The sequence below is a fragment of the Mobula birostris genome, chromosome 6, assembly GCF_030028105.1.
Source record: "Mobula birostris isolate sMobBir1 chromosome 6, sMobBir1.hap1, whole genome shotgun sequence".
NCBI classification, from domain to species: domain Eukaryota; kingdom Metazoa; phylum Chordata; class Chondrichthyes; order Myliobatiformes; family Myliobatidae; genus Mobula; species Mobula birostris.
The window spans coordinates 163,162,415-163,175,124 of NC_092375.1; the positions used below are offsets into that span (position 1 = coordinate 163,162,415).

The following is a 12,710-nucleotide window of genomic DNA, read 5'->3' on the forward strand; positions in this document are numbered from 1 at the left end:
AAATCCAGCACTGATGCCACTACACCACCAGCCAGCAGAATTTTCAATGACTCTGTGCAAAAATAGCAATAGCTTTCAAATATGCTACCATTTCCAGTGCTCCTCTTTACCAAACCCAAGACTATATCCCAAAAGTAAAACACTTCCTATAATTCATGAAATATTGGATGCTTCCCTTAGCGAAAAGCTTTCATGATTTTCAAAAAAAAACTTATAGGCAGCTCACCACCTAGAGATATTCAACCTTGCTCAAAATAGTTCAGGGTTTTCATACATTCTCATGACGAAATGCCATCGTGTGACAGGGATTTGCATTCCAAAGGTCAGCACAGCCAGACGGCATGGAAAAAAAAGCCCCCTCAGCCCACTGACCATCCAGCATTAGCTGCACTAATCCCATTTTATCCTCTCCATATACTCATCAACTAACATCACCCACCCTTATGCTATATGAGCCAGGTAATCTGTTTACTTGCATGTCACACTGTTAGGGAAGAAACCCTCAGTCATAGGAAGAACATGCAAAGTCCACACACAATAAGGAGTGAATTTCCATAGGTCACTGGAACTGCGGGCAACAGCTTTACTCACTGTGCAACTGCGTCACCCATCAGTAATCCCTTCATCACTCTGGCAGGATCGTGTTCATGCTTTTCTACTTCAATATAATCATCAATGGAAAATTCATTTTACGCATCATTCACAGTCTATTCTCTTCCACACCCTCAAGTTCCATTGATACTAGTTGATCAGTACAATGCTTGGTGATTGTTTTGCTGGAAAGACGTGTAGAGATAGGAAATGCACCAACGCAACTTAAGCCAATACATCCACCTTTCTCAGGAAGGGAGGTGACAGGAAGCTAACTAAGTGCATCAAAGAGTCAGAGGTGTGAAAAAAAACAAATAATTTTTACTGTTCCTTGCTGACAACAGGTCAACAGTGTGAAAACAAAAACCAAAAAAAAACGCTTTAAGCTTTATTAATAACTCCAAGGTTTACAAGTTTCCTTAACCTTCAAAGATTAGACTCAGCGAACAGTCACAGACAAATTGCTGCAAATACAGTCTGCACATATGACAAGCATAGTCAAGTTAACAGCTCCAGAAGTTTACCAGAGGTTCAAGAGTTTATCAACTGGATTCTAGAGCTTTCTGCTGCACCATCCCCAGGCCCTAGTGATGAATTTAGTAGCTTCAGACTGAAAACTAAATCCCACAAATCAACTATGTCTCTCTTCAACAGATTCCCTTTCAATGCTGTGTTACGTGTGCACGTAATAAAGAACTTCATTTCCCAGCATGCAATGTGGGCAGTTCGCCTGGTATCGGAAGTGACATTGGTGAACTGATTGCACGCGTTCAGGTCATGCTGAAGCCATTTACTGTAAAGAAATATGTGCTAGCATTCTCCCCCACCACACTGTTTGCCTTTAGTAAGAACAAACGTAACATGGTGTCAGAAGTCGGTGTGAGGACTAAACACGGACAATAAATGTACCGCAGTCAACTAAGAAAGAGACATCAGGTTCCAACGGAGAGAAACTACTAGCCAGAGAGCATGTTGTGCCCTGAAGCTGCTGTTGTTCACCGAATTCACCGAGAGATTCAGGAGAGAGCGCCTAAAATTCTGTCATGGATAATCTAAGTCTGGGGATTCGGGTCAATGGACTCAATTTTGTTCTGAATGCTGTTGCTTGCTTCTATAGTTTGCATGATTTGTTTTTCTTTTCCTCTTTTGATGCGCAGTGGGTGTTGGTCTTTTTTTATAAGAAAGACTGGGTTTCTTGCTTTGTGGTTGGCAGTAAGCAGACAAATCTCAAGGTTGCATAATTTATACGTACTTTGTTAATAAATGTACTTCTGAATCTTTTGATTTCTTTTTGACTTATGCAGTTTACCAGCAATCTAACTAATAACTGGAAACACTTCAAACAGCAATTCAATATATATTTAGCAGTGAGCAGAGCCGGAAGGGCAGGGGAAAAATTGAAAACGTCTACCCTTCTACATGTGATGGGCAAAGAGGCAAATGATGAGGCAGTATTTACATTGGACATTCTGATGACAAAATTTGAGGTGTATTTTGCCCCAAGTAAAAACATCACGTTTGAAAGATATATTTTTTCCCTCCCTGACCAGAAACAAGGTGTTTGCTTTGACCAATACTTAGTTGTTCTTCACACACTGAGTAAGTCCAGTGAGTTTGGAAATTTGAGAGACTTGCTAATTAGAGACAACATAAGTTTACAGAACTTAAAGTAAATGGGTTCAGAGAAAGATTGTTCCATGAAAAAGATTTGATGCTGGAAAAGGCTGTGGATATGTGTAGGGCAGTGGAGACTGCACATTGACAACCTAAGGAGCTGCACAAGGGCAGAAACAACATAAAAGCTGTGAAATCAGAGGGGCAAAACACAAGACATTTTTAAAAGCAACAGCAAAGCGAAGTGGTAGGCTCAAACAGCAAATGTGGACGTAGACACATCCCAAAGAATATGGAAAAGTACTGCAATAATTGTGGGAAGGAGAAAAATTTTGCAAAGTGCTGCAAAGTGGGGGCTACCAAGAGAAAGATGCATGTGGTTGCAGAGGAAATCTTTGTAGATTCTCTGCAGATTACAGGTACTGGTAAAACAGAATAGACTGTTTCAGTGACTGTGAATGAAACGTTAATTCCATTCAAACTTGACACCAGAGGCTAGGTGAATCTATTGTTCGTGGACAATTACAAGACTCTCAAAGTAAACAGCAAGATTTATCCAGTGAAGTTAAAAGTGACAGGCTACATTGGAGAGAATGTTCCAGTAAAACAGAGTTGTATAGTGGCCTCCACGCACAATGGAGAGCACAGAGGTTACTGATTGTAGAAAAGCAATTACAACCAAATTTAGGTCTGAGTGCATATGAAAAGCTCAACCTGGTGAAAAGAGTTTTCCTAATGGCTTCACATCCCAAAGATGACCACACTTCACTTATGGAAGAGTATGCAGAGGAGTACGCAGATGTCCTTGAGGGGCTTGGATGCTTACCTGATGAAACTCGAGAAACTCCTAACAGCACCGATGAGAATTCCAGAGAGGTTATGCGCAAGAAAAGCACAAGAACTCCACTTTGCATAGAGATGCGTACACCAGCAGGACAGTCAGGATGCCAGTGCTGAACAGAATGATCATGATGAAGTAGTCACCAGTCTCGCTTCCACATCATGCAGTGTGGTTCAAAATCTATCTCTAATTGTCTTCCAGTTAAAGATTGGAAATCAAAAATATCTTCATGATCCTCTCTGAAGTTGAAGAGGAAAATAAAAAAGGGAACATGGGGAGACCACACTGGCGGCCCAAAAGGTCAGAACAACAGCAACAGTTCAACACAAGCTAACAGGAGGAGTTGCTATCTATGCAGCCAATAGAAGGAGCTCTGTGAGTTAGGACAGTTTCATTTGGAACTTCTGCAAAGACTCACTAATCACATGGATGTAGTCCAGGGCTCCATTATAAGGTGCATGGAGTGAATTATAGTTACACAGCAAGAACAAGAATGGAGGTGAACAGAAAGAATCTTGACATGAGGATGTGAAAGAAATGAACGTGTAGGTGAGAGTTCTCAAAAAGGCACTAATATTAACACACCAAATAGTAGAACAAAAAGGATCATTAAACCACCACAGAGATGGATTGAAAGTAGTTGTGAATAGGGGACTGTGTTTGCTTAATACAATTGAAATTAATGTAAGTACCTTTTTGAAAAGCATTATTGTTTCTTGCAGGTTGATGGGGACATACTATTGTGATTATTTTTCTTTAAAAGAAGAAGATGGGCTATTATGCATGTACATAAAGAACTTCAGTTCCCAGTGTGCAATGCGGACAGTTCACTTGGAACCAGAAGTGACATTGGTGAGCTGGTTACATGTGCCCAGGTCGAGCGGGAGCCATTTACTGTAGATAAATATGTGCTAATGTTTTTTACCCACCTGTTTGCCTTTATTAAGAACAAACATAACCAATAATTCCTTTCAATACTTCCAAGTTTTACTTATGTTATAATCTGGCGAGGTGGCATTTCATGAAAGACTTTATAGAGTATTTTCATATTTACACTCATTTGCACTCTATTACAGTTTCCCCTCCAACCAATTAAGTTCTCACTTTCTCAAAAAGTACAAATGACTTATCAGGTAAAACTTCTTTTTGTGAAACTGTTCTGAATGATTTGCATGAATTATGCATTAAGAAGCTTTGCAAATGGAATAAAAACAAATGCTTGTTGTTGATATATTCTTAAAGGTGTTGAAAACTCACATAATTGTTAAATGAACTCATGTAGTGATACAACCCTACTGCTTACTGCAAACTATGTCAATACAAGAAGGGTTTAAGTTTTGAACTTCAAACAGTATATAGATCAGTGCTTTATACTTGCTAATTAGGTACCACTATTTTCCATTTTGAAAGTGACCACACCCAACGAAATAATCTCACCTGAGCAACAACACGGTATTTGACATAAAGGCACCAACTGCTACATCTACGAGGAAAAACAAATTGATAAAAGGTCATTATTTCTAAGTAATCAAATTTTTAAGCCAGTTCACCTTTAACAATGCAAGAAACAAGGACAGGGGTAGGCCATGCAACCCTTCATGCCAACTCTGCCATTCAATGTCAGCATACAGTATTGCTCTTTCATCACACACCTAACCCCCATATCCTCCAATTCTTCTAATAACATGAACTCCATTGATCTTAATTTTGAACATAATCAATAACTTCAAGAGTTTCTGCAGACTCTAGGGACATTATTTCCAAAGATTCACTTTACTTTAAGTGAAGCAATTTCTATTGAACTTTTATTTTGAGACTGTTTTGAGATCAGATCCTCACCATACTTACCCTAGCAAGCCATTTAAGAGCTTTGTCTCTTTTGGTGAGGTCACCTCTCATTCTACTAAAGCTCAGGCAATGTAAGCCTCCAAACATACTCTTATGGACATCCCTGGAACCAATCTAGTGGATTTCCAATGCACTCTTTCTATAAGAAGTACACAGTTCATCCTCAGGTTATGGCATTCCTAGGAACAAATTGCAACCAAATTCCCACAGGGCAGAAGAGGTCTGTAGCTTCACAGCAGCCTACAAATCCAAACTGCTGATCTACCAAACACTTGCTCATATATATAAGCTGTATCAGGTTTGCTAGAGCTGTTGGGGAGGGTTTGAACTAATTTGTCAGGGGATGGGAACCGGAGAATAGGGATATTGATTTATAGTAGTGGTAGCGTATAAGGAGACTGTCAAAAAGGACAGGCAGATGATAGGGCAAAATTGCAGTCAGCAGGATGGGTTGCAGTGTAAAAGGGGGACAAAATTGAAAAAGGTGACAAATACAGAACTGTAAGTGTTAAATTTGAATGCACGCAATATATAAAATAAGGTAGATGATCTTGTAGTGCAGTTAGAGATTGTCAGGCATGATGTATTGTGTCCCACGGAGCCATGGCTAAAAGATGATCGTAATTGGGAGCTTAATATCCAAGGATACACAATCTATTGAAAGCACGGGCAGGTAGGCAGAAAAGGAGTGGCTCTGCTGGTAAAAAATCATGAAATCAAATCTTTCGAAAGAGATGATAAAGAATTGGACAATGTTGTTGACTTACAAGCTGAGGCTGTGTGCAGTGAGACTACAAAATTGCAGTCAACAGGATGAGTTGCATTGGGGGCCAAAATCAAAAAGGGTGATAATTAGGGGACTGAAAGCATTATATTTGATTGCACGTAGTGTACAGAATATGGAAGATGAACTGGTAGCACAGTTATACATTAGTATGTGTGACATTGTGGGGATCACTCAAAGGTGGCTGAAAGATTATAGCTGGGAGCTTAACACCCAAGGATACACATTTTATTGAAAGGTCAGGCAGGTAGGCAGAGGGAACAGGGTGGCTCTTGTTAAAACGTGAAATCAAATCATTGAAAAGAGATGGATTAGGATCGGAAGGTGTAGAATCGTTGTGGGTGGAGTTACAAGGGTAAAAAATACACTGATGGGAGTCATTTAAAGGTCTCTGAACAGTAGCCAGGATGTGGTCTAGAAATTACAGCGGGAGATTAAAAAAAAGCATGTCAAAAGGGCAATGTTATGTTAGTTATGAGGTTAATAACATTTTTTGTGTTATTTAATTAGGTTCTCTTTATCTAGTTTTAGGACTTGCTTGAAGATCTGATCACATTTTAGGTCATATTTATACAGAAACAGAAAATTCTACTTTCTAGTGCCACTGTAATTACAAGAAGATATAATTTTTCCATACAGATTTAGCATTCAGCTTAATTGTAGAGCATCTAAGCCAAAGTGAAGCTGTGCCAGGGTTGTGTTCTTGTGACTCTTGTATGGGTCAGAATGCTGGTGCATGACAGTGAACAACTCTGACAAGCTGTCATCATTTCACACCTCAAGCCTCCAGCATATCCTCCACATCTTCTGGTCAAGAAAGATCTCCAACCACCCCCAGCTCCTTTGGTGCCATATACGGGACATGGCCACAAACGTCATGTGGACGCGTTGGAGATGGATTAGCCATGTGTTGAGAAGAGACAGGCCAACTCCGTGATCAAGACCGCACTTCACTGGACCCCTGAAGGGCAGAGGAAACATGGGAGAACAATGATGACTTGGCGCCGTAAAGGCAGAAATCAGGACTCTGAACCACAGCAGAGGCACAAAAGAGAAGATGGCCAAGGGTAGACAGAGATGGAAGACCTTTACACCAGCAGCACAATGGACAGTGAGTAATGGCATGGAATGGTTTAATGGCTCTCATCTCAAGCCATCACAATTTATCAGATTACTGAATCAAATCCAGTAGTAAGACAGTAAATCTACGGAAAGCTATGTGCTAGAGCAAATTACATTAACCCTCCAATATTCACTATCTCTTCAACTTTGAGTCCAGTGATAGACCTGGGCATGGGTTGAGGGGGGTTGGATACACTTTGTGCTTGGTTCTTCAGCTTCATGTAGCATCCAGCAACTGGCAAAATGAATGGCCTACATTAAAGAGACATGGTCTGCTTTTTATTATTTCAATTGACACTGATTGTTGATTAAATCATAGTTTAATTTTTAACTTAACATATTTAATGAAAAGCCATCTTGTCTGCCTTTAAAAGGTCTTCAGAGACATTCAAATAAACTGAAGGACATCTTTGAGTGCTGCTGCATCTCATGAAAGGGAGGTCTCCAGCACATCCAATCCAGCAAGTGCTGGGAATAGCACTGTGTCTGAAGTGGACAGTGGGCATACAGAGCATCCTGCAATGCTCTGCTTTTTATAAACTAAAACGTGCTGTGTTTCATCATTCCAAATACAAGGTTCAAACTCAAATAAGAAATCACTGCATCTTTACAGTGGGCTGCCAAAAAAAATAAGGAAATAAAGTCTTTGTCCATCCTTTTGATCCTGGCTGGGAAGAGTTGTATGCATTAATGTTTAATCACCTGCCTCCATTTCAAAATATTGAATCTGGGAGATTTGCTGGTCATTTTCAGGGATTCTGACTAACACAATCTTATCGCATCTTTGAAGTATTGAGGACTCAACTAAACCTCAAGCTTAATTTTATTTTAAAGTATGCACATTTGTGAATGCAGCCTCAAAACTGAAAGTCAATATAATGCAGTTACAAAGTTGTGGTTTCCATTTTTTTTTGATGAAAGTAAAAAAAAAAGTGAATATGAATAAAATGCTGGTCAGGACAGAGCAAGGAGAAATACAGTAATGACTGACTCACTCAGGTTTAGCAATCGTTGATGCCCACAAGTGTAATGGTATCACTATGGATTATATTTTAAAAGCCTTTTCACTGAATACAGTATTGGCCGATGAATGTCTAATTTCTTAATCATTAGCATTTCTTTAACATAACATTACTGAATTCAGAGAAACATATTATTTTCACTTATAAAAGAATTCAAGAAATTCTGAAGATTACCTGGGTAACCATTATCATCTACATCAATGCCTCCAGATATCGAGCGGCCAAAAGCACGTAATTCATTACTTATCTGTCGCCCAAGGATTTTCTGTAAAAATTTGAATATAAGATAGTGAATCCCTTAAGATCTGAAGGTAGTTATGTCATCGAGAATGTATGGACTACACCCAAGGATTCCTAAAGAGATAGCTGAAGAGATTATGGAGCATTAGTAAGGATCTTTCAAGAGTCACTAGATTCTGGAATGGTTCCAGATGACTGGAAAAAAATTTTTTAAAAAATGTCACTCCATTCATCATTCAACAATCTTTTCTCACCCTACTGTCATGGTACTTAATGGACAAAAAGACAAAGTAGTCGTCTCCACAAGACCATTGACTACCTCTTCCTCCAACCATGATTCTGAAAAACTCCATTCAATTCTTCAGTTTTCCTATTGCATTTATGTTAGTGATATCTTTCATATAAGTGCATTTGCTGTGTTTTCCCCCCACAGATGACAGAGCTCTGAACCATGTTGTTTTAGTTTTCCACACGATCGCTCTCATTTTATTTCCTCCTATCGCACAAAGACAGGCTTTATCCTCACCATCCACCCCATCAGCATCATATTCAATGTGCCACCGTCAGGCGTACCCACCTCAGCACTGGTCTTTCTCCATTTCCATGGGAATGTACTTACTGTATGTTTGTTTTTCCATCTCCACCAATAGCTACTCTGCTTGTCACGCCACCTCCCCACACTCTTTCACCTCTTCCTTTCCCACCACTTGGTTTTTAAAAAATTCCTAACTGAAACAGTAATTACTTGCCCTTTATCCTGTTTTATATATTGCATTCAGTACTCACAATGTTGTCACTTCTACATTGGAAAAGCCAAACAGAGTGACTGTTTTGCAGAATATGTCATTTAGTTCTTGAGCATGGTCCCAAGCCTCCAGATGGCTTCCATTTTAATTTATACACCCCATTCTTCAGCCTCCTGCACGAAGTCCAAAGTACAGTTCAGGAAGAGCACCTCATCGGCTGGCTAAGAATTGATCAAATCCTGGACACAACACCACGTTCAATTATTTCATATAATCATCCATTCCAGCTCTATACCTTCATTTTCAGGAGATCTAGTCATTTGCCCTCTCTCTTCAGATTTCTTCCCCCTCCTATTTATACACTTTCTTTTGTTAATGGCCAACCTTCCTTTGGCCATCACCTTCATTTTGTCATTCAACTTCTCTTGCTTTCTGTCTATCACAGACCTTCTCTATAATTCCCTCTGCAAGTACTTTCAGGTCGACAAGTTCTGAAGAAATCATTGACCTGAAACATTAACACGTTTAGTCTTCCCTCACATGCTGGTTGATCTGCTAAGCATCTCCACTATTTTGTACTTTTGTTACGTCCTTTCATGTATCCTAAACTGTTCATGAAATACTGCATCCCTGTAGTTATTGTCCGTTCTTGTCCCAGATGTGTGAAGTGACTCCGTAACAAGGTTCATTTCTTTACCACATATACAATATACATATTAAGTCAAGTTTTATAATGTTTAATTTCAATTCCTTACTTGAGAAAAGGTTAAGGATATCCCTGTCTCTCTGCCATTGTAGATATAAATCGCTCCTCGTTGATTATCCTCTTGGGGAGCACCTATTGCTATATCTGTAATGGAAATATACATACTGAATCTAGTACGTTCTTGTTCAGTGTTGTTAAAGGTCAGTGGTACACAGCTTATTTTCACCTTTATTATCTTTCAACAAATTTACTATGCTCAAAACATAATTAGTTTCTTTACCATGCAAGAACTGAAATGCACTAACATTCCTCTGGCCAAAAAATGGGAAAAGTAACTGCTATAACAATTTCAACAAATCATACGATTTTGTTTCACATTTTAGAAATGAAATGAAATTTGTGGTGGCACTGTGTTAGGTCCACTCTAACAGTGACATCATCTATCACTGGGTCTGCACCATGCCCAGTTAATTCATACTTCCCCTAGGAAAAGCTACGGGATTATTTTATTGTGCAATTGTGGCATTTATTACTTTCAAACATATATTCCAAACAGCATGCCATTTCCTATGATAGCATAAAAGGATCTAGTGACAAAGTCTTCTGGAAGGCACCCTCACAAAATGCCACGGATCAATAAAATACATGCAAAATTGCAATGTTTTCTCACCTCATTTAGTATTGAGCAGATTGCTTCAGAGAAACTATTGCTTTCAATGCTTAAAACCATGCAAGGATGATCAATATAGTCTGATAACGTCAGATGAGCAGTTTTATATTGTTTGGATGCTTTAGCCAATTTGTTTCCCATTGCTATTAAATTTATAGTTTTACTCATCAGAAAGTTAAATCTCCTTTACTGGGGCTAATAGTGTGATAGGCGGTGGTCCATGTTAATGGATCAGAGGCTCAAGATCAATCACAAGCCTGATTCGGTAGGTACAGCTTGGGTTCCAATCACAGAAGTGACTACCTGTTACCTCAGTTTCTACTGCCAACTTGATGAAAGTTTTCTGAAGAGATGATGGATGCATTGGTCATGATCCCTCAAGAATCACTTGATTCTGGCATAGTCCTGGAGGACTGGAAGATTGCAAGTGTCACTCCACACTCCACTCTTTAAGAAGAGAGGAAGGCAAAAGAACGGAAATTATAAGCCGGTTAGCCTAAGCTCAGTGGTTGGGGAAGTGTTGGAGTCTATTATTAAGGATGAAGTTTGGAGATAAATTAGAAAATAAATCAAAGTCAGCATGGTTTCCTTAAAGGGAAATCTTGCCTGACAAATCTGGTCCTCAAGTGTTGCCCTCATACTTCGAGGAAGTAACAAGCAGGGTGGACAAAGGAGAGGCAGTGGATGTCATTTACTTGGATTTTCAGAAGGCATTTGATAAGGTGACAGTCATGAAGCTGAACAGGAAAGATACTGGCATGGATAGGGGAATGGTTGACAGGCAGCAGGCAGTGATTGGGAATAAAAAGGGCCATTTCTGGTTGGCTGCCAGTGACTAGTGGTGTTCCTCAGGGCTCAAAATTAGGACCTCTACTTTTCATATTGCTTGTCAATGATTTGGATAATAGAACTGATTACTTTGTGGCAAAGTTTGTAGATGATACAAAGACAGGTGGAGGGGTAGGTAGTGCTGAGGAAGCAATGCGATTGCAGCAGGACTTAGACAAATTGGAAGAATGGCCAAAAAGCGGCAGATGGAATACAGTGTTGGGAAATATATGATAAATCATTTTGGTGAACATTATCTAAATGGGGAGAAGGTTCAAACATCAGAAGTGCAGAGTGACTGAGGAGTCCTCGTGCAAGACTCCAAGAGGGTTAATTTACAGGTTGAGTCTGTGGTAAAGGTGGCAAATGCAACGTTGGCATTTATTTCAAGGGGAATAGAATATAAAAGCAAGGAGATAATATTGAGGCTTTATAAGACACTAGTCAGGCCTCAAATGGAGTATTGTAAACAGTTTTGCACCACATATCTCAGAAAGGATGTGCTGTCATTGGAGAGAGTCCAGAGGAGGTTCACAAGGATGATTCCAGGAATGAAGGGGTTAACATATAGGAAGTGTTTGGCAGCTTCGGGCCTGTTCTCACTGGAATTTAGAGGAGTGTTGGGGGCAGGGGGTCTCATTGAAACCTACCAAATGTTAAAAGGACTAGATAGGGTGGATGTACAGAGGATGTTTCCTATGGTGGGGTATCCAGAACTAGAGGGAACAGTTTCAAAACTGAGGGGCAACCCTTTAGAACTGAAGTAAGGAGGAATTTTTTTTAGCCAGAAGATAGCTAACCTGTGGAATGCTCTGCCACAGACTGTAGTGGAGGCCAAGTCCATGGGTGTACTTAAGGTGGAAGTTGATCTTTTCCTGATCAGTCGGCATCAAAAGATATGGTGAGAAGGCAGGTGTATGCAGTTGAGTGGGAACTGGAATCAGCCATGATGGAATGGCAGAGCAGACTCGATGGGCTGAGTGGCCTAATTCTGCTGTGTCTTATGATCTACACTGGAGCAAGGCACTGTATGAATTTCCTTCCCCTTCTTATAACCTCAGCTGCAAACAAATAAGTCAAAGTGTTAGTGGCATCTTGCTTCATTTCTCAACATAGACCTGACCCTGGAACTAGATGGTGTAAGAGCAATAGAGAAGGACCAGACATTGGTCAGCTTGAACTATTTTGATATTGTGTGTTCCTTTAGTAACAGGAAATAGCCTTCAATTTTCCATTATCTGAAATTCACATCTATAGTAAGCATCCTTTGTGATTGAGTCTAAAGTTATGGGAGAAAATAAATGCCTCTGCCCCCAGCTCTGTAGAGTTGCTGTACCACCTGCCTCAGATGGAATTACTAGTCTGTACCCTCCTCCTACCCACCCTGAACATACCAAAAATATAGAAATTCCACACCAAGAGATGCTAATATTTTGATACAACAGCATCTTACAACAACCACAACTTTCAGTTATAATATAACAAAATATCCCAACGCACTAATAGACAGTGCATAAATTGGACGCCTCCAGAAAGAAACAACTTAGAAGCCATACACTCTAAATATACCAAACCTGAATATCCATCGTTATCCATGTCTCCAAGATCCACGATGGCTTCCCCAAACCTTGCCGCATAGGAATTTCCTCCAACCAGCTCAGTGTCAAGCTCCTTCATCTTGCCCTTTATAAGAACAAA

General features: G+C 39.8%; 1 protein-coding gene across 1 annotated transcript in view; it reads right to left on the reverse strand.

Moving 5' to 3' along the window:
- The window catches only part of itga4 (integrin alpha 4), a 156,646-nt gene that overhangs the window by 101,721 nt on the left and 42,215 nt on the right, over nucleotides 1-12,710 (reverse strand). The window contains exons 10-13 of the mRNA XM_072261764.1: nucleotides 12,587-12,695; nucleotides 9,564-9,658; nucleotides 7,997-8,087; nucleotides 4,484-4,529 (exon numbers count right to left, since the gene is read on the reverse strand). Coding sequence (XP_072117865.1) covers nucleotides 4,484-4,529; nucleotides 7,997-8,087; nucleotides 9,564-9,658; nucleotides 12,587-12,695 — 341 coding nt within the window. The remainder of the gene's footprint in view (nucleotides 1-4,483; nucleotides 4,530-7,996; nucleotides 8,088-9,563; nucleotides 9,659-12,586; nucleotides 12,696-12,710) is intronic.